Here is a 22,376-nt window from a genome sequence, read left to right on the forward strand (position 1 = left end):
GCCCAATTAAACAAACACCAGAGAAGTGAAAAGTCTATTACTTCATTAGCAAACAGCAAACGTTTCCTGCTCTTGAGTCACATGTACCAACCAATCCGTATCATATAGGAGCACCTGGATCTGAAGTCCAGATTCTGTGTTTGGAACTGGATAGATGCCAGTAGTGTCTACAATCGGGAAAGTCAAGTCCATGTGGAATGGGCTAGGTCGTTTTCTTTAAGATTTTTATAGCTGAAGTAGTAAGCATTCAGTAATTGTTTCTTCTTTTCATCCCGTGAGGGAGAATTTTTTTTTCCAGTCAGTTATTTTTGAGATTTGAAACAGATATATTTTCATTTGCAAGTGGATATTGCATCTTTAATTGCATTCCTTCTGGAAGGAATTGCAGTTTTCCATAGTGACCAGCGCGTACCTGGAGAAAGTAATTTTGGATCTGTCACGACTAATAAGAATTTTAGTCTGATGGCTGTAGAGCCGCTTTGGCCACCTGTTAGTGTCATGGTAATCTGATTGTACGAGGACATTTTGGGGGGTTGTTTTTAATAAGTGAGACCATGAATGGTTGCCAGATACATCTGACTACATATGAGAACTATTCAAACTGATCTTTTAGAGAAGGATACGAATGCCACAAGTGCTGAATCTAATTTGCTGGTAATACCATAACTAATTTGAGATGTGCAGTAAGTGCCTAATTGTTTAAGTAAAGCTATTACCATTTTGGTTTGTCAGATAATCACTGAAAGGAAAACAAGGGGATTATAACAGAATTAGACTGGGTTCTTGCTGCCGAAGTGTGTTTTCACTGTAAGATAAGCTTATGAAGTATTGCCCAAGCTAACATAGTAAATCTTTCTCAGAAAACATGACATTTCAGAGGGTGGAAATATTGAATGGCCATTGGATAACCACTATAGTAAATGGGTCAGAATAATTCAGTTTTGGTTTGCCATAAGGCAAAGAGCTTCTTCCCACCCCCGCCCCTTTGTGCAAAAGCCACCTTCTTTCAGATCTTTTCTCTCCTTTGAGAATGGCCTCTGTAGTTCCCCCATGTGTGTGGGTGCTCACCTCTGCACCAAACTCTGGCCCCTTTAGTACAGCATTTCCCAGTAGGGCCAAATGAACACGGCCTGGTGCCAATGGAGCCGAAAGGGGCTTTTAGAACAGACCGAATGCCAGTTCACATGTCTGTGACTAAGCTGCCTACAGCAGAACTTCTGTGCAAGGTCCTCCTTGGATCCTGGCAGTTCTAGCCCTCTCGTTGCGTCTCTCCTTTCTTCAGCACAAAGGCATCTTTTTAGTGCAGAAGCCTGGGATCTGACACCTCAGCCAGGTGGATTTCAGATCTGTGACATCCACTCTGCCTCAGAGGATAATACTACTTCATCCAAAGTGGCTAGAGGTTTGCCACTTTGGCCATCTCCGTGGGGTACCTTTGTGCACGTGTCTTTGTCACTGTTGTCCTTTAGTCCATTTGGTGTGATCCTTTTGGCAGCAGCCTTCTTCTGCCTCACATTGGCCAGCTCCTGCTAGGAGGTTCACTTAGAAAAGCCTGCATCTTTTGCTCATTTTATCCAAGAGCCCCAGGGCACCATGTTCCCATCTCCTGTTTGAGAAGCATCACCCCCACTAGCAAGTATGCCTTTCAGGTATAGATTCATAGATTGTAGGGCTGGAAGGGACCTCGAGAGGTCATCGAGTCCAGTCCCCTGAACTCATGGCAGGACCAAATACTGTCTAGACCATCCTAGAGATGGAGATTCTGCAACCTCCCTAGGCAGTTTATTCCAGTGTTTAACCATCCTAACAGTTAGGAACTTTTTCCTAATGTCAAACCTAAACCTCCCTTGCTGCGGTTTAAGCCCATTGCTTCTTGTTCTGTCTTTAGAGGCTAAGATGACCAAGTTTTATCCCTCCTCCTTATGACACCCTTTTAAGAAAGCATTAGTGAAAACCAACCTCGGCTGTCTTTACCGTTGTGTCTTGAAAACCTACTCTGAGCAGCTGCACTGTTGCTGAAAAAGGGTACGATTTTTTGTAGTGTAGACACATGCAATGAGGGTTGAAATGTAGAGTTGTTTTGCGAGGCAGATGGTAGAAGAAATTTGCAGTGGAGGAAAGTCCCCATGATCCCTGGAGGTCTTAGCTATTCGAAGACTACATCGAAAAGGCTCTGGTAATTAAAGGCAGAGGGGAGTGAGGATGTACCAGTTGGCCTTTCACAACACAACCCTACTATAGAACGCGACACACAAGCCCTGAGAACACAGTTCTTGGCCATTCCACACCGCTCTGCGAAGTAGTCTGAGACAAAGGGTACTTGTGCCAGGATCTGTGGTGGTATAAACCTCCCTAGAACTCAAATAAGCATGAGCCATTGGCAGAGTGCCAGAGCATTGTGTGTGTTTATCCATGGGCTTCATTTGCATAATACTGGAGCGAGTTGCTGTTTGTACTTGACAGCTAAGCTGTTGATGCAAAGTATGATTTAATAGCGAGACTTGACTAAAATATGCAAATACAGCTGCGTAGGGACTGCCCAGAGTTTTACAAAGATTAGCTGTTAAATTGGCCAGTACGAAAACATTATTAACCAGACAACAGAATGGCTCATCTCCTGCTTCTGTAGCTCAGAGAAGCGGCAGATTTATTTAAAACCAAGCAAGCCCTGTATACAAAAGAGGCCCTTGTTAATGCCACATCATGTACTATGTGTTGCAGTGTATTTTGTTAGACAACAATGTTATGTTGTAACATTTGGGAACTTGTGAAGGAAATCTGAGATATTATTATGCAACCTAAGAGTCAACCTAAAACATGGGCCATTGGAAGGCCGTGTGGATATTAAAGCATCTCCACTTGGTGGTTTGTGATTGCTTTTCGGCAGATTGTTTCACATGGGCATAAACAAATCAAACATTTGATGTGAAGTCTGGGAACTCTAGTAGGTTCAGAATCATGTATCTAACGTCTACCCAATCCTGTTCTCTCCAGAGAGATCAAAACTCTCATTAACCACCTTAAACATAACGGAACATGTAAAATAACCATCAGAGGAGTGAAGTCCTGGAACAGCCTTCCAAGGGGAATAGTGGGGGCAAAAGACATATCTGGCTTCAAGAATAAGCTTGATAAGTTTATGGAGGGAAAGGTATGATGGGATGGTCTAATTTTGGCAATTAACTCATCTTTGACTACTAGCGGTAAATATGCCCAATGGCTTGTGATGGATGTGTTAGAGGGGGGGGGGATCTGTACTGCAGCAGATGAATTCTTTTCTGGGTGTCTGGCTCTGGAGAGTCTGCTCCATGCTCAGGGTTTCGCTGATTTGCCATATTTGGGGAGGGAGGAATTTTTTCCTCCAGGCAGAGATTGCTGAGGGCCCTGGGGTTCGCCCTTCCTGCAACGTGGGGCATGGGTCTTGCTGAAGATTCTCTGCACCACTTTGAAGTCTTTAATGGAGGTAGAGACAGGTTTTGGGGGTTTTGTGGGTGGGTGGTTTGGTGGGGTGGGTGCAGCCTCGGGAGGTCAGACATCATGAATGATCATAATGGTCTTTTCTGACCTTGATTAAGGCTATGATAAAATGATAAATACCTGAAAACTGCTGTCATGTCCTCTCTCCTCAGGACTCCATTACACTTCGATTTTTTTCGATTTTTTAAAAATTTTTTTTTTAAAATTGTATAAAGTCGAGTGCCAGCACACACCACACCAATTAATTCGGCGGGTGGTCCATGTACGAGCGCTAGCGCTGATTTCTGTGGAGCGTTGCTGTGCTAGCCATCCTCCCATTCCTCCCTCCCCCCGCCCATTGGGGAGTTGAGATCAGTTGTGCCTGATGGGGAAAAAAAACAAAAAAAAGTGGCTTTACCTGGCTCCTCTCTCCCCTCTCAGCAGCAGCGCAGACAACCAACCTTTTTCTTTTTTTTTTTTTGGACTGGTGAGACAGCAAGCATAGCAAGCATGCGCATGGACCCTGCAGCTCAGCAAAACAGCAAGTTTTTAAACCCTCGTGCATCGCATTCGCACTCAATGTGCAATGCCTGCCCGGGACCTGCGGCGGGGGGCGCGGCGCGGGCAGCGCTGCGGCGAAGAGACATGGACATGCGACACAGACAGGACAATGAAGCCCGGGCGGGCACGAGTTCCTGGTGGCTGGGGGGAGGGGGGGCACCATTGATGGGCCATTTTGGGCCCATTGAAACAGCACAGACTGGTGGGGACGTGGCATGTTGCAGGTGTGTGGCATTTCCCAGTGGCTGCAAACTTTGCATGACTTTTGGGCTTTTTTGAACTTTTGATGGGCTTTTCCCTGCCCAGATACTTGCCAGAAGAAGCCAGAAGCCCAGAGAAGAGTTGATGAGAAGCAGAGGTGGGCAATGAAAGAGCTTGAAGCTGCCAGACAGCTACCGGTCAGTCGTAATCAATTTGGAGTGGGGTAATCTGGCTGGAGGCTAGGTGAGGCAAAAGCAAAAAGCAAAGCTGCTGCAGAAGCAGCTGCTCTGCAGGGAAGTGCTGTGGAAGGTTGAAACTGTTGGATGCAATGGGATGGCTTGGGGCGATAGATAGATGGTACCTCCCTCCATGGGATGGCGATGGGCAGGGCACCACTCACTTTGCACCACCACACCAACCACCACGGTGCAACACACAAGTGGTTTCCATGGTGTTTCACCGCGATCCAAAGGACTGTGGCGGAACACGGGGACGTGGGATGGGTCTTCAGGGATGGACGGGAAGGGTTCATGACCTCACAACGGCTTCAGGAATTGTTTAGGAATAGACTCAGTAACCAGAAAATAAGAGCAGGGGGATGTTGTCACTTTTGTTGAAGTGCCTGTCTTGATGCCATGGCTTATGAAGCTGCCCATGCCCAGCGGCAGACAGGCAAGGCAGGGTAGAGCAACAGACAGTTCAACTAAAGGCTGAGCAAGTGCAGAATGCGCTGGGAATGAGTGCAGGATCGCTTTGACCAGCTTGGCACACGCTCTGACCTTGCTGACACCAATGTACTCACCAGCTCTCCCAGTGTCAGTGGTGTGCTTTATGCTGGGGGTGGCACAGTGTGCTGGGGAGGGGCTGCTGAGATCACCTGGGGCTGGGGCTGGGCAACACAGAGGCTGGGCAAATAACACACAGCCACACACCAGAGCCAGAAGAGCACACCAGGAGGGCAAAGTCCAGTTTGAAGCTTTGAAGGAAGCTTTCTTGGACTGCACCAGTCTGTACAGTCTGGTTGTGTCCCCTTCTCCTTGATGAACCTCCTTCCCCATTGACCCCCCCCTTTCACCACCCCCTTCGATCACAGCTTACTTAAAAAAAAAAGTATCCTTTGTTTAAAAAAATAAATCCTTTATTACTTAATTATAAAAAAAGAGAGGTGGGAAGAGGAGAATCTGGGTAGGGGGGGAAGGGAATAGGGAGGTAAAGAAGGTATTAAATAATAAGGATAATTTTGTTTTATAATAATGAGAGGCCTTTTGGTTGGTCCTGGGGGGGGGGGTGGGCAGGGTGGGGTGGGCCCCAGGGCTGCTGGCTTCTCTCCGCTGAGGTGAGGCTGGAACAGGGAGCTGCAGGCGTCCGAGCTGATCCTGCTGATCTGCCCACCGCATGTGATCCTGCTGCCACCTGCATGTCTCTCTGATAGCAGCATCCCACCTCTCCTGCTCCCCACCTCACCTCTCTCTTCATCCTCCTCTCCTCCTCCTCCTCTCCTCTGTCCTCCCTCCTCTGTCCTCCTCCTCACTCCTGTCCCCCTCGTCCTCTGGCATCCACTTCATCCTTCCCACCTCCTCTTTCACCTTCTTCCATCTTCACCTTTCCAAACTCATTCATTTTCTTTGGATTTTTTTTCTTCTCGGCTTTTTTTCTTTGTCTTATCTGAGATAGGCTTAAGAGGTGAGAGGGAGAGAGTAGAGAAAATTGGGAAGGGGAGAGAGGAATGAAAAAAGAAGAAAAAAGGGAAAAGAAAAACAAGATACATTTTTTAAAAAGATTCATTCTCCTAAACAAACATATCTCTTCACTGTGCATATTACATGTTTTTTTCACTACAAGCATTCATTTTTTGTTAGTGCTTGCATTGTGTTACAGATCATTTTGCACAGAATTCTGCTTGACCCGGGCTTCTTTGCCCCTGTCTTCCCCATGCGGCCATCATTCATTGCAGCCTTCTTTCTTCCAAAGCCCTCAGCCCAAAAAGCCACTTCCCAAAGCCAACTGTTAGCGTCCTGTGTAAACACCCCCCCTTTCCTGAGTGCCCCTTCTTGACCCACCCCCCAGCCCCCACCCACACCCCCCACCACTGACCCTCACTGCTACACACCCCCTGCCCCACTAACTAGCAAGCGGAAAGCTCACCTGCTGGCCCCAAACAAAAGAAAAGCTGAAGCCCTCAGCCCCCCTTCCCCCCAGCTTTAGAACAGGGCTTCTTTACTTTTTTAAAACAGCCCTTCTTACTTAAATATCTCTGTCCCTAAGCCCAAGATCTGTATTTCACTTTCAAGATACCAGTCATGATGTTGCTTGCTCTCGAGCGGGATGCTGCAGCAGACAACGACCATACTGTTCTCGCCAGCAATCACGGGACCATACTCAGCTACACTTGCATATAATGATACCCAGAGGTACCACTATGTGCAAGGCGTGGTCAAGTGTCCTACCATGGAGGTGGAGGGAAAGCCGCCGCCCACTCCAAGAGAGGCTTTTGAGAGATGTCTGGAGACTGACATGAGATGTCCCCAGACATCCTAACAGACTTGGCCCACAATGCCCTTCCCTTCCTCCAGCCAGTATAATCATTAAAAAACTGTCTTAACAAAACCAATTCTTACTTTTATTAATCATAAAAATACAGCTCCTTTAACAACCATTATTTATAAAAGCGCTTCTGTGGGAGGGAGGCTGGGGGAGAGTGGGCTCAGAGCTGTTCTGCTGCAGTGAGGGCTGGGCTGTCTGTAAGGGGCAGAGTGGCTTGGGGCTCTCTGCTTCCTCCCTCCCAGCTTCCTCTCAGCCTTCCTGCCCCACCTCCCCCCCTCAGAGATCACCCCATCCTCCTCCCCCCAAGCTCCCTCCTCCTCCACTCCAGGGCGGGGTTTAGTGTGGGGGGTGGCAGCTGCACCCTGCGCCCTGTTTTGGCCTTTTTTTTGGGGCCTGCACCTGCCTTTTGCTTTGCCCGGACTTTTGTGGTGCTTCCCTGGTTTTGGTCTTGCATCTTACTGTCTTGGTTTTTTTGGTCTGCTTCTGCATTTGGGCTTTCTAATTTTTGCATCACTCTTTTTTTTTCCTGTTTTGGAGCGGAGTTCTTCTAGTTTTTCCTCTCCCCATACAGCCATCAGATCCAGTACCTCTTCGTGCAGCATGCTCTGCTTCTGCATATTCTGGATGCTCGATGCTTGCTTCTTGCTGCTGAGATTGCTGCTGTGCTACCTGCTGTTGATGACTCTGTGCATCTGAGCTCCATGCTGGCCAAACAGGAAATGCAATTCAAAAGTTCTCTCAAATTTTCCTGTTTACCTGGCAGATGGCTTTCCAGAGGCCAGTTCAGGAATACACTGGATACTGGTGAGCGGCCTACTCTGTACGCCATAGCCTACCGATTTCCCGGCAACACTCCCTAAAATCGCGGTAACATTGACTCCTCGAGGCGACTCCCCCTTATTTCTAAGTACAGATATCAGTATATCGATGTTTATTTATATCCATAGGTATAAATTCTTGTCAGACGGGTGCAGCGTAAAATTTCTTTAAAAGCTGCTTTTATTTGGTGTAAGCAGTCTTCATTCTTCCAGGCTAAACTTTTCTCTTTCCAAACTAAACAAACCCTTCTCTTTTCAGCCTTCCTTCTTAGCTTCTGTCCTCTAGACCTTTAATCTTCTCACTTTCTTCTCCAATCTCTCCATTCTCTTTGACTTCACATCTTTCTTCAGAAAAACACACCATATTCTGTTTGAGGCCTGAGCAGTTGAGTGAGTTCTGAACAATGACTTCTTCTGTCTTTTTTCTCACACCTTGTTTGTGCATCCAGAATTAGATCATGTCCAGATTCTGTTTTTTTTTTTACATTTGTTCCCACCTTCACATTTTTCTTTTTACTCCCTTCCCCCCCTCTTCTTCTATTCTGTATGTTACTCCTTGATTGTTTTCAACCTCTTCCCATTTTTCTGGTGTTGTCCTCCTTGTTTTTTATTAAATTTAATCCTGTCTTTTTGATTTGTTTTCCTATCCTTTGAATCCCATCAATCCCTCCCAATGTCTCCCAGTCAAATTTGAATATAAATCCAGAATGAATGAATTCACCTTTTCATCTCCAAAAGTTGAAAACTTAATAAACATACTAATTGTGAAAAAACAGACCAGAACCTATTGAACATTGTATGCCCTCCACAGACCCCTGGAACCAGAACCATTAATAACTACCAGCTCTTTACCCACCTTATAGTAGCCCCATCTAAGTTGTATTTGCCTAGTTTATTGATAAGAATATAATGCGAGACCTTTATCAAATGCCTTACTAAAGTCTAGGTCTACCACATCCACCGCTTCTCCCTTATTCACAAGACTCGTTATCCTATCAAAGAAAGCTATCAGATTGGTTTGACATGATTTGTTCTTTACAAATCCATGCTGGCTATTCCCTATCACCTTACCACCTTCCAAGTGTTTGCAGATGATTTCCTACTTACTTGCTCCATTATCTTCCCTGGCACAGAAGTTAAACTAACTGGTCTGTAGTTTCCTTTTTATTTCCCTTTTTATAGATGGGCACTAGATTTGCCCTTTTCCAGTCTCCTGGAATCTCTCCTGTCTCCCATGATTTTCCAAAGATAATAGCTAGAGGCTCAGATACCTCCTCTATTAGCTCCTTAAGTATTCTAGGATGCATTTCATCAGGCCCTGGTGACTTGCAGGCATCTAACTTTTCTAAGTGATTTTTAACTTGTTCTTTTTTTATTTTATCTTCCAAACCTACCCCCTTCCTATTGGCATTCACTACGTTAGGCATTCCTTCAGACTTCTCGGGGAAGACCGAAACAAAGAAGTCATTGAGCATCTCTGCCATTTCCAAGTTTCCTGTTACTGTTTCTCCCTCCTCACTGAGCAGTGGGCCTACCCTGTCCTTGGTCTTCCTCTTGCTTCTAATGTATTGATTAAAAAGTCGTCTTGTTTCCCTTTATTCTTGTAGCTAGTTTGAACTCATTTTGTGCCTTTGCCTTTCTAATCTTGCCCCTGCATTCCTGTGTTGTTTGACTATATTCATCCTTTGTAATTTGTCCTAGTTTCCATTTTTTATGATACTCCTTTTTATTTTTTAGATCATGCAAGATCTTGTGGTTAAGCCAAGCTGGTCTTTTGCCACATTTTCTATCTTTCCTACCCAGCAGAATAGCTTGCTTTTGGGCCCTTAATAGTGTCCCTTTGAAAAACTGCCAACTCTCCTCAGTTGTTTTTCCCCTCAGTCTTGATTCCCATGGGACCTTACCTATCAGCTCTCTGAGCTTACCAAAATCCGCCTTCCTGAAATCCATTGTCTCTATTTTGCTGTACTCCCTTCTACCCTTCCTTAGAATTGTGAACTCTATGATTTCATGTTCACTTTCACCCAAGCTACCTTCCACTTTCAAATTCCTCCCTATTTGTTAAAATCAAATCTAAAACAGCTTCCCCCCCAGTAGCTTTTTCAACTTTCTGAAATAAAAAGTTGTCTGCAATGCAGTCCAAGAACTTACTGGATAGTCTGTGCCCTGCTGTGTTATTTTCCCAACATATATCTGGGTAGTTGAAGTCCCCCATCACCACCAAATCTTGGGCTTTGGATGATTTTGTTAGTTGTTTAAAAAAAGCCTCATCCACCTCTTCCACCTGGTTAGGTGGCCTGTAGTAGACTCCTCGCATGACATCACCCTTGTTTTTTACCCCTTTTAGCCTAACCCAGAGACTCTCAACACTGCTGTCTCCCATGTCCATCTCCACCTCAGTCCAAGTGTGCACATTATTAACATATAAGGCAACACCACAGTATTCTCCTATTTTAAAATCGTTTATTATCCAAGCAGTTTTTTCAAACTGTTTGTCAACATGACATCCATTGTGATTTACCCTTCACAGAATACTATTGATGGGTCAATTTAAGGTCTGATGATCTGGGAGGAAAAGGGGGTTACATTTTTAAAAAGGAGAGGGATTTTTTTAACCCCTTTCCCCTTCTTCCTTTCACAAACTCTTCATAAAAATTCCTCTTTGCTCAAACTCTTCTTAAAAATTCACCATTGGGCAGAGCATAAGTCTGAAGAACTTCATCCCAAAAGGCAGTTTTTGGGGAAAAGTTATGAAAATGGGTGCATCAATATAGGGATAGCAGTTGCTGCCAAGTGACTGCTAGTATACTCTTGCCTAACGGCAAAATGTTCCATGTATGGAAGTTTGCCCATCTGTGAATGTACCCTTTGGATGGCAGTGCACAGCAGTTACTTACAGAACTGTCTGTAAACATAAGGGCAGTCCTCTGTGTTCCACATTAGCTCTGAGTTCTGAGGCTGATTTCACTCACGTGGAGCTGACTGACTTCTCTGTACTCCTGGCAGCTGCAGCCTTTCCCAGTCTGAGACGGCTCACCATTCATACATCGTGTCACCAGCAAGTTCCATTGGTGGGAGCCTTGTTGGACAGATGGGCGTCTTGTGTGGGCCTGTATCGCTGCTTTAAAAATTCTGCCCTGGAGTCTTTCTAGTCTGCATATGAGCATTTTTGGCATCCTGCGGAACACATTCTTCAATCATATATTACTTTGTATCTTTCTCTTGTTCCTTTTAAGAAAAGACCAATCATAGAATCATAGAATTCAAGATCAGAAGGGACCATTATGATCATCTAGTCTGACCTCCTGCAAGATGCAGGCCACATAAGCCGATCCACCCACTCCTGAACTAATTCTCTCCCTTGACTCTGCTGTTGAATGCTCCAAATCATGATTTAAAGACTTCAAGTAGCAGATAATCCACCAGCAAGCGACCCCTGCCCCATGCTTTGGAGGAAGGCGAAAAACCTCCAGGGCCACTGCCAATCTACCCTGGAGGAAAATTCCTTCCCGACCCCAAATATGGCGATCAGCTGAACCCCGAGCATGTGGGCAAGACTCTCCAGCCAGACCCTCTGGAAAAGGCTAACAATATCCCAACATTGACCCTTTGTACTAATTACCAGTGTGGCACGTTATTGACCTATTGACTAAACCCGTTATCCTATCATACCATCCCCTCCATAAACTTATCCAGCTTAATCTTAAAGTCATGGAGGTCCTTCGCCCCCACTGTTTCCCTCAGTAGGCTGTTCCAGAATTGCACTCCTCTGATGGTTAGAAACCTTCGTCTAATTTCAAGCCTAAATTTCCTGACTGACAATTTATATCCGTTTGTCCTCGTGTCCACATTAGCACTGAGCTGAAATAATTCCTCTCCTTCCCTGGTATTTATCCCTCTGATATATTTAAAGAGTGCAATCATATCTCCTCTTATCCTTCTTTTGGTTAAGGAAAACAAACCGAGCTCCTCAAGTCTCCTTTCATATGACAGGCTTTCCGTTCCTCGGATCATTCTAGTGGCCCTTCTTTGTACCCATTCCAGTTTGAATTCATCCTTCTTAAACATGGGAGACCAAAACTGCACACACTACTCCAAATGAGGTCTCACCAACGCCTTATATAACAGGACTAGCACCTCCTTATCTCTACTAGAAATACCTCGCCTAATGCATCCCAAGACCGCATTAGTTTTTTTAACGGCCACATCACATTGCCTACTCATAGTCATCCTACGATCAACCAGGATTCCTAGGTCCTTCTCCTTCTCCGTTACTTCCAACTGGTGCGTCCCCAGCTTATAACTAAAATTCTTGTTAGTCATCCCTAAATGCATAACCTTACACTTCTCATTATTGAATTTCATCCTGTTACTAATACTCCAGTTTACAAAGTCATCCAAATCTCCCTGGAGGATATCCCGATCCTTTTCCGAATTGGCAATACCTCGCAACTTGGTGTCATCCGCAAACTTTATCAGCCCACTCCTACTTTTGGTTCCGAGGTCAGCGATAAATAGATTAAATAAAATCGGACCCAAAACCGAACCTTGAGGAACTCCACTGGTAACCCCCCTCCAACCCGACAGATCACCCCTCTGAGACGCTTGCTCATCCATCTCGGTCTAAAACTGCTACCTACGAACTGTTTTCCCTTTCTCGGGATACAGGCCTCTGACAGCTCCTGCAACTTCAACCTGAAGTAACCCCAGGCGTCTTCCACCTTTAGATCCCTAAATATGTTAGTCCAATCCACTTCCCTAACTAGTCGCCTTAATTTAGTAAAGTTAGCCCTTTTGAAATCGTAAACCTTAGTCTCAGATGCAATTTTGTTTATCCTTCCATTTATTTTGAAACGAATTAGCTCATGATCACTCGAGCCAAGGTTGTCCCCTACAACTATTTTCTCAACAAGGTCCTCGTTACTCACCAAAATCAGATCTAAAATGGCATCCCCCCTCGTCGGTTCAGCAACTACATGACAGTTACTTTCCCTTAAACTCGCAGCCAGTGGGCTGGTCCTTTTTGGAAAACAATATTCTCCAGGACAATCCGGATCCTATGTTAAGTGAACATGTCATAAGTAGATGGGAGTTTCAACACCAGGGGAAAAATGAGGAGTTTCTCCTCCCCTAGTTATACAATAAAGGTTGTGTTTATGTTTACCAAATTAAAGATTGCACTAGCCGTTTGTAAATACCAGACGCACTAACATGTGCCTCTTACCTGTGATGGATACTTGCATGTTGTGAAACTCAAAACTAAAATTTGGTTGGCAATTGGCTTAAAGATTCCTGGTATCTGGTGAAGAAAATTAACAGGAAAAAAGTAGTAAGTGGCTATTGGTCATATGAAGCGAAGCGATTACTTTTCTCAAGGCTTTTTAATACCCCATGTCTGTGGCCAAAGAGCATCAACTAGTGAGATGTGGTTTCAATTTCTTTTTAGCCCACGAAAGCTTATGCCCAAATAAATTTGTTAGTCTCTAAGGTGCCACAAGTATTCCTCGTTCTTTTAGGATAAATATGTATTTTATAACTCTGCATACGGTTTTTCAAAGGAAATTAAATATTAAATGAATGTAAGTACTTAAAGGACTATTTATATAATGTTAAGTTAATGACACCAACTAAGAAAAGCCAGGAAATTCAAGCAGTTTTTTTTTTTTAAGTTTAATAAATAGAATGTGTTTTCCACTATTTTGTTTATTATGGCTGGTATAGATGTACTTGTAAAATTTGGGTTTATTTTGACTTTGTTTTGCAGATGTGCACAATAAGTGAACATATATCTGTTCTTCATTGTGGCCTGGAGAAATATTACATGACATTTATTGCTGGGGTATTTTGACATTCAGTCAAATTTATTCCCTTCAGTTAAAACTTGTACTTGAAGTTTGGATTAGAATTGACAGCAAAAGACTAAAGCAAACTGATGATGGAAGACGTACTAAAGTAACCTCTCTCTCTGTTTCATATAGTGAAGGATGCAGAGAGTGGTTGTGCACAAGGTGCGAAGCAAGATGTCTCCAAGGTGAACAATGCAAGGCTTCTTCAGGAGAAGTTTCTTCAAAGGACAGCAAAGGTAACATCTCATCGGAATAACAATCTATCTTTCATGTCAGAAGGGCTTGAACAGCATTATGCTCTGAAATAGCCCTGCCTTTGGCCTCCCTGCAATCTTCTGCTAGTGTTCATTGAATTCGATTCCGCTGTGCAGGAATATTTTCTTCACAGTCTGATAAAAGCTTGAGTACTGTGCCATTTTTGCCAGTTACCCTGGTTTAAAATGAATTTGTTTACTATACAAAATGACTTAGCAACATTCAAAAAGGGATTGGACATTTATATGGATACCAAGAATAGTGAGAGTTCTCATAATTAATGATAACGGTTTTGGAAGGGATATTAAACTTCACGTTTAAGGTGCTTTCTAACTATTAATAGACGAGATGAGATCTATGTGAGGTCAGGTTATCCCACACCTACTGCAGGGGTGTCAGAAACATCTGGTTCTGGCTACTGGACTAGATTGTCCTCTGATCTCAGCCAGTATGGTGATTCCTACAGTCCAGATTTCACTAGGAGGTGAATCTTCAGCCCTTCTAAAAGGATTGCTCTGAATAAACCCAGACAATTAGCGATAATATTTCTGCTTGTATCCAGTGATTTATATGGGTCTACAAAAAATATACCCTGGATGAATGCATTTGTGGAAAGTGACATTTAATGGGATGCAATTTATTATTATTATCTAAGCCATTTTGTATAAAGCCCTAACTCTGGAGAAGCACAGGGAAAAAAATTCTGCCATTTCCTCTCCCGTAGTTAGCACTGGATCCACAGAGGCACTGGTTTTGGACTGGTGAGTATACAAGTGGAAGATTTTACAGAAGTGACTTGTGCATTGTGGCTAATGTACTGCCGCTTCTCGTCTGGTTTTGTTCGATAATTAAAAAAAGTGCCTTGAAGAGCGAACGCTTGGGAGACGCACAGTTCCACCATTGCCGTGAGCAAGATGGCAAGCTTTGTTTGGCTCAGGAAATCACTTTGTAAATGGGCACTGTTTAAAAAAAAAAGGGGGGGGGGATGGAATTTCCAAGATGTTCTGCTATGCCTCTGTGCTTTCCTTTCACCATTATTCTGTTAACAGGAAATGAAAGTTTCTCTGACGGTGATAATGTAGAAATCCTGTGATTGTTCTAGGTGGTCTGTATCTTGGAGAAGAAGCATTCCAGAGCAGCTACAGGCTTCATCAAACTGCTGGCGGACAAGAGCAGTGAACTCTTCAAGAAGTGTGCCATGTTCTCACCTGTGGACCACCGAGTGCCTAGAGCCTATGTGTCTTTGGCAGACTGCCCTCCGGACTTCGTGAGCAGGCCTGAGGACTACTCCAGTACGCTCTTCATCTGTCGGATTGTGGATTGGAGGGAAGACAGCAACTTTGCAATAGGGTATGTGGCTACTAGCAGATCTGGAGAAAAAAGAGGTTTCTCTTCTGGACTCCTAATTTGACTTTAGTTGGTTATGTGCTACAAGCGCATTAGAGACACAAGACAAATATCTTGCTGCTAGTAATCTACAGAGTGCCCCCCTGCCATGTCTCAGGATAGCTGCATGCTGGTTAAACATTATGGCCCTTGGCTATATAAATTTCTGGCTTCCTCTGGGGCTGCCAGATAAATAACTAATCTCTGCAGTGTGCTAGGGTCCTCACAGGGCAAGTATATAATACAGGTTATCTGTCTCAAGGAGCTTGCATTCTGAGCTGTGGAACTAACTGTAGCTAAGCAGAGAAACTGACTGGCTTAACCATTACGCTCGCTGGCTTTCCATGCTATGTGCTCCTTTTCTCCCCCGCCCTTTTCATCAGAAGATTTCAGTCTCCATCTTCATTTTATTCCTGCTTCTCGTTATCGTGAAGGATGCTCTGTTCAGCAGTGCAGGGGGAATTCTTGAGGCTCCGTTAATGTTTTCTTTCACTGGGCGATCAGTGCTTCTCTTATCTGTCCTTTTGATGTGCAGTATTGTGCATCCTGATTTGGCTACTTCAGTAGTTTCCAAGATGTAAAGGGTGTTGTCAGGAAACCGAACTGAAGAAACTTTCCATGATTGTCTTGGTACATAGTGGTTTCCTCTGGGACTCCGCTATGACTTCAGTAAGAGCCCTGGGGAGCTGGTCGTGTAAAATCTTGATGATTGATTTTAACTTTAACAAAATACATTTGTTTAAACACTGAAATAGAAAGAAACCTGTGAGAGGCCCCCAAAGGGCCTGGTAGTTTTCTGGCTTTTTCTAAATGTGGCTGCATAACCCTGCCAAATTAATGGAGAGGGACCATGGAGGGGGCTGAGGTGTTATTTTTGGTTAGAATGGGTCTTTGTGGTTAGCAGGTGACAACAACTCATCATGTACTTGGCTTTGTGCACTTTCCCGATGTACCTGTTAGGCCAGAGAACAAAATTAAGAGCCTATGATTTGTTCTCAACTCCAGCCTGGGCTCTGTTGTCTCAAGGAATATCACTTTCTCTCCCTCGTGTCTGTTTCGCTATCGGTAACATGGGGGGAGCCATCTTTCTGTAAAAAATTTTGAGATCTTTGAATGAAGATCACTTCATAAATGGACAATATTTAAAAATCATTATTGAGAGAATAGAAGGGGGCGGGAAATATGGTATTCACTTGTTTTTCCCTTTTGGCTAAAACTGGATCCATAGTGATGTTTTGACCTTAATTCTTATAAAGAAAAAGGAAAATTAGTCCATTAGATGTGACCGTCTCGTGGACTCTCTCCAGAGAGTAATGGCAGAGGTCTTGCAGAATCAAGCAAGCAATAATATCGTTAGCTAAATGTGTCCGTCTTGAATTCAGTTCTTGCTCAATTAATCTATAACATTATGCTTGTGTGTGGAGGCTGGCACAGTACTGTGCTCAATGATAGAACATGAGAATTGCAATGGGTGACCAGAATTTGTTCTACCTATTGTAGACTGTGATCAAAAGATTCATGTTTTTATTTGTAAGTGCCCCCAAGTCACCTCGATTAACAATTATAGGGAGCCTTGTAAGAAGGTCTGATAAGGATGGCTAAGGGTCTATGTTAGAGGGGACCTAGACTGAAGAGGAACCAGTAGGTCTCATCTCTACCTTCTGCACCACACCTGCCTGATGGGAAAACAGTCTTAGCCGGTCTGCAAATCTCTTTCTCCTCCCGTGGAATCTACAAGGAACTTTCTGTAGGTGTTGCCAAACTCCCATCGGTACAACACTCTCCTTTAGCTCATCCCGCATTTATCCCCAAGTGAGCTTTAAAAAAAAAAATGGCCACTACACATTGGGAAGTATAGCTGAGATATTTCTGAAATGCACCATCCTTCACGAGCAACATCAAGGTTTCCAAAATGTTCTCTCTCTTCATGGTGACTGTGTGTGTCATTGGACCCATAAAATGATGGGTGAGCTAGGGGACTTGGCAGAGAACATTGTGAGCTGCTGCTCAACACTCCAAGTTCAAATGCCACCTTGAGATTTGTTGCTACACATTGTGGGGAAAACCTGGCAGCATCCTGGAGGTGAAAGTTTGGGGAGGGGGTTCATTTTTGTGACTCTTGAGTGCCACCTGGTGGTCAAAGGTGAGAGTCTATCTCCTCTGAAGAAGGCCGCATTGTCATGCTGGAAGTGTTTTTGTTTTGTTTGGAACAGGTGGAGGGAGAAAGGAAAAAAAAGAAGGAAGCAGAGACTATGATAAAATGGATACAGATACATACAGAGATGGTGATATCCATGGGATGCACAGGGATACCCACAGCTCTGCTCTGGTACATACCTTTCCCACAGAGTAGTATTTGGAGTGATATTACTGGAGTGGAATGGCATTAAATTTTCTCTACGTCAAGCAGTGGTTAAAACAAACCAGCCTCTAAGCCAACCTTTCCCTTTCCAGAGAGATGAGAGACAAGTGTCAGATACAGGTATATTCTAGGGTACTTGTGTTCTTGTGATCCAAGCCAGTACCTGTAATGTTGGTAATGAACCTTCGCCACGGTCTGTGACCTGTCACTTTCTCACTGCTGCTGTCTGTTCCTTAGAGACTGGCCAAGTGAACTCTTATCTCCCAGCCCCAGTATGGTGCGGTGTGAGTCTATTAATAGCAAAGTAAAATGTTAAAGCAGTGGCTTCATCTACATTAGCTTTTAGACACAATGACACGTGGGCCCACATGACTGTATAATTCAGGTATGCAGTGATGTTGTCACCATGTTGGTCCCAGGATACTCTCTGTATAATTCAAGGTCTTAAATGTTCCTCTGTCCAAGTGACAATAGTTGTCATGGAATTTAAAATAAAATGTAACCTTGCAGTCTGCCCTTTCACTTCTTGTAGTTGCTTCTAAAGCCAGCGTAGTGTTTTGAGTTCCTAGACTCTTTTTTATTTCTTTCAAATCCAAATGTATTTAGATTGAAGAGAAAAGACCAGATTGCCATAGGGAGCCCAATGCCGGCAACAAGATGAAATGCAACAGTGTTTGCCTGTTCATTCTTCCTATTCATGCAGGATTAAGCAGACTGATGATGTCACAATTAGAGTCACAGAGCAGAGGAGGCTCAGGCCATGTCTACAGTAGCGAGCCTACAGCAGCACGGCTGTACTGATTCAGCTGCACTGCTGTGAGATGGCTCGCGTAGCCGCTCTACGCCGACGGGCGAGAGCGCTCCCTTCGACAGAATGAAACTACCGCTACGAGCGGCAGTAGCTATGTGAGTGGGAGAAGCTCTCCCGCCGACATAGCGCTGTGCACATTACCACTTATGTCACTCAGAGGGGTGGTTTTTTTCACTCCCCTGAGCAACATACGTTTTCCCGATATAAGTGGTAATGTAGACATGGCCCCAAGTAGAGGGACTTTCCAACCATGGGAGAAGTTTGATAAACTAAGGCTATGACCAGGTTCCAAAATGTCTCCAATAACAGCAAAACTCAAGATGTGGCCATGTGTTATGGTAATGGAGTACTGTAGTCCATAGGTCCATGCAATAGTCTGAACAGTCTCCCCAGAGTCATCTGAAGTGGACAAACCAAAGCTTTTGAAATAGTCTGTCCTGTACTGGCCAAGTCCTTTAGTTTTGGTCCCTGTGATTCAGGAGAGTAATAGAGAAAGATCTGTGCACCCAGGCCATCATTTCGACCCTTCATCCCTTTCCTCAGTTTAGGCTGAGAGGCCAGAGAGATGCCAGTCTGTGGTAGGACAGGTGGGATGCTAGAGCAAGTGTGATGCCTTGACTTTGTCAGGATGAATAAGTAGAAAATGGAGAGTTTTGATTTGAGTTTTTGTTAGTAACCAGCTGGTTAAGGAAGAAAAGTTACATATGGATGGCAGGGGACGTTATTTGAGCCAATATTGCCAAGCTCATTAAACCAAAGCACCTTCTAAGGGTTATGTGGAACACTACTCAACAATACAAGATTGACTTCAAGTGATCACTAAAAAATCATACCTTGAATCACCTTTCTTTCATGACACAATTCAGTGTTCAGTGACTGAGCCCTGCAGCATGTAGTCAAAACGTTTTGCACTTTGTATGATCTTCTCAGACTTTCAAGCGAGGGAGGTCTATATTTTTGAAAGGCGATATCCAAAGACCTTCTAGATGCTGCCGTAAATGGTGCTTATGATTTGGTTGGGGGCCCCCTTTATGCTGTGGCCAAGTGCGAGGGGTGCTGGCCAGTAACTCCTGAGATGAATAATTACAATCGTCCTGCCTAAATTTCTACTGTAGTTTCAGCCAAGTATGTCATTCTTCCATTCTCTTTCTTAACTGTTGTGAAGTTCCTTGCAGCACACCATTAAATTGTTGCTGCATTTCAGAAATGCAAACAACAATCTCTTGAGTGTGTTTGTATATCAGTTTGTAAAGCCCTTTATTTTACCTGAAAGGATCCCAGGACATAAGATTGTTATGAATGAGATTCTCTTCTAGATCTTAAATATGGCTCTTGAAGGCAAGTGGAAGTGATTCACCATCATTTGCGCCTTTTCAAATCTGACTGAGACTGCTTGTAAACACGGATGTTTTGGAGAAATACTTTTTGGACGTGCTGACATTTTGCTGCCCTCTCCCCAAAACGGTCAAATGCAACAGATTCCCTTTCACTGTTTTCCATGACAGGATATTACCCCTGTCCCTAACGTCAATGGAAGGGTATTGGAGAGCTGTAATGCCCAGCCATTGATGACACAGAAAGGAAATGTTAAGTCATTAACAGTTTAAAAATGTTGACTTTGACATTTTTTGAAATGTCTGGAGGTCCAGCATTGCTGCGAGTACCGAAGAGTTGGGCAGTAAATGTTTGGCTGAAGCTGACTCATGTGACTGCTGTCATTTATAAGCCTCTTGAGCTAGTCTTGCTGTTCCTGAAGGCAATGCAGCCCCTGGAGTGAATTACAGTGTGGTTTTCGCTCCAGGGCTTTCTATTATCCTGTATGTGTTAACCTTGATCTGTTGGATTTTGCTCTGATGCAAGTCATCCTGTCTGTGTGACTGCAATATGGCCCCAATTAAAATCAGCTGTGAACTTTTTATTTCAGGGTGCTTGAGAAATGTTGCCTGGAAGATAGTAAATCACATGTCAGTTACTGTTAAGGATATGAGTCCTGCATCAAACCCCTAAGTATTCAAAATTCCATTTGATTCTTAGGGATCATAATCTAATTTCAGTAAACTACGCAAGAGGACATGGGCTACAGAACCTGAGCAGGAAGGCATGACATGAAAAACATACCAAAGTAGACACTAGAGGCCTGATTTTTCCACAAGTGCATCCTTTCAGCTTCCACTAGAATCAATGGGAGCAGCAGGTGTTCAGCTCCTTTGAAAACTAAGTACTGAGCCATGATGGCATTGGAGGAAGCAGAAAAAGGTTATACTTCAACACCCCTCCCCCGTTTTTCCTCTCCTCTTTAATCCCTCCTTGGCCAGAAGGATGTTGTTTGAAAGACAAGACACTTCCTCCTTCCCCCTTACAGGGCTTAGTGCAGGGAACCAAGGAGTCAAACCCAGGATCCAAGCTTGAACTACCTGCGTGACAGCACGCTTTGCAGCCCCTAAACTTGGGGTGACCAGACATCCTGATATTAGGGGCTTTGTCTTACATAGGACCCTATTATTCCCCCTCCGCCGTCCCGATTTTTCACACTTATCTGGTCACCCTAAGTAAACCTGTAGGTTCAAATCTCCCTGTACTACTACAAAAGACTGGGCATTAGATGATAATTTCTATGTTGTATAGTTGCTGCTGCAAGAAAGAAAGAAAGAAAATTGTATCTTGTTTAGTTACGTTAAAATAACATTAAGGATCAGACTGAGACAAACATGTTGAAGTTGAGAAGTAAGGCTGGATGCCAAGTGTGTGTGTGTGTCTTTGATACAGCTTGGACATAAAACTGAATCAATGAAGGCCAATATCTTTTATTGCTGCTTTATTCGTCCAGAGAATATGAACTCTACAACTTAATGCAGAACAAAGTGCACAGTCCTTTGTAGCATACTACATAATCTGAAAGATTTATTATACAGCCCTCCTTAGTGCGAAAAAGAGATAACATTACCTACCCCTTATAAAGATGAGTTTGCATGTACCGTGCAAATGGAGTCTATTATATAAGTTTATGACACAGTTGAAACACTGGGAACATTCTGCATATCCAGATTACAGGTACGCAATTTTTTGCCTGTATTAGGAAAGTAATTAGTGCCTGTTTTCGTTCGTTAAAATTAAAGCAGAAGGATCAGTATCATGGCAGCTTTTCACACATTGCAGAAACCTTGCTCACAGAGGTTGCATTCCCTGGCATTATTGTTGCCTACCCTATCTTGTCAATCTTATTCTGATTGCCATCTACATATATGTGAATTAATTTCCTTGGGTCAGGGTTCTAGACTCATAGACTGTAAGGCCAGAAGGGACCATCATGATCATCTAGTCTGACCTCCTGCACGTCGCAGGCCACAGAACCTCACCCACCCACTCCTGTAATAGACCCCTAACTTCTGGCTGAGTTACTGAAGTCCTCAAATCATGTTTTAAAAGCTTCGAGCTACAGAGAATCCACTAGTTACACTAGTTTAAACCTACTATGATCATGGGGTCAGTAAAAATCTGGATACAATAGGGAAGAGGCCCCTCTCTTCTTTTCATTTTTCCACCTAATTCTTTTACTCTCCATTAGAAACTTTCACTAGTGACACCTCTAATTCCACAGTTTGAGCTTTTCACTTTTATATATAATCAACTTTCTGGTGTGGAGAGGGGAGGAGAGGTGTATGGTGTATTGTGTAGGGGAAGTTTGCTAACTAACTCCAGCCCAAGTAATTATTGTGGGCACTAGCCATCACTGACTGTAATGTAATTAAATCCATGGTAACTTGTCCCACTGTTCTTCTGCATAACCGATTTTTTAAAAGATTTTTCTTAATAAACAAAAATGAGAGAAAAGTAATTTAAAATAATGTAAAAGAATACAATCAAGTAGTTTGATTTAATGATAGATGAACAGTGTGACAGTGGGTCTATGCAGAGAACGTAGAGAATCTTGTCTCCTTTGCCTGTAAAGTGCCATTTGCCCTAATGGTGTTATATTCAAACAAATAAAAATACAAGCCTCACCTTATCCACAGAGCAGTGTAGGATATATGAAGGACAGAGTCTAGGACTAGGTGTCACATTTCTAGTCAGTTAGGGAGAGTGTTGCTTTGTCACTTCACTAATGTGGAGTCCCAGTTAGTTTCTGTGCCATTTGC

General features: G+C 43.7%; 1 protein-coding gene and 1 long non-coding RNA gene across 8 annotated transcripts in view; one reads left to right on the top strand and one right to left on the bottom strand.

Annotated features, from left to right (window-relative positions):
- The window catches only part of DIS3L2 (DIS3 like 3'-5' exoribonuclease 2), a 267,821-nt gene that overhangs the window by 102,269 nt on the left and 143,176 nt on the right, over window positions 1–22,376 (top strand). For all 7 annotated transcript variants that reach the window (XM_039488736.1, XM_039488735.1, XM_039488731.1 and 4 more), the window contains 2 exons: window positions 13,559–13,662; window positions 14,784–15,031. In XM_039488736.1, the coding sequence (XP_039344670.1) occupies window positions 13,559–13,662; window positions 14,784–15,031 (352 nt within the window). The remainder of the gene's footprint in view (window positions 1–13,558; window positions 13,663–14,783; window positions 15,032–22,376) is intronic.
- Window positions 10,131–18,102, bottom strand: LOC120372042. Its single transcript, XR_005584711.1, has 5 exons — window positions 17,933–18,102; window positions 17,593–17,719; window positions 16,021–16,155; window positions 12,805–12,879; window positions 10,131–10,808 (listed from the first exon to the last, which is right to left on the bottom strand). It is a non-coding gene; the product is annotated as an uncharacterized LOC120372042 (long non-coding RNA).

Source organism: Mauremys reevesii, linkage group 9 (genome assembly GCF_016161935.1).
Source record: "Mauremys reevesii isolate NIE-2019 linkage group 9, ASM1616193v1, whole genome shotgun sequence".
NCBI classification, from domain to species: domain Eukaryota; kingdom Metazoa; phylum Chordata; order Testudines; family Geoemydidae; genus Mauremys; species Mauremys reevesii.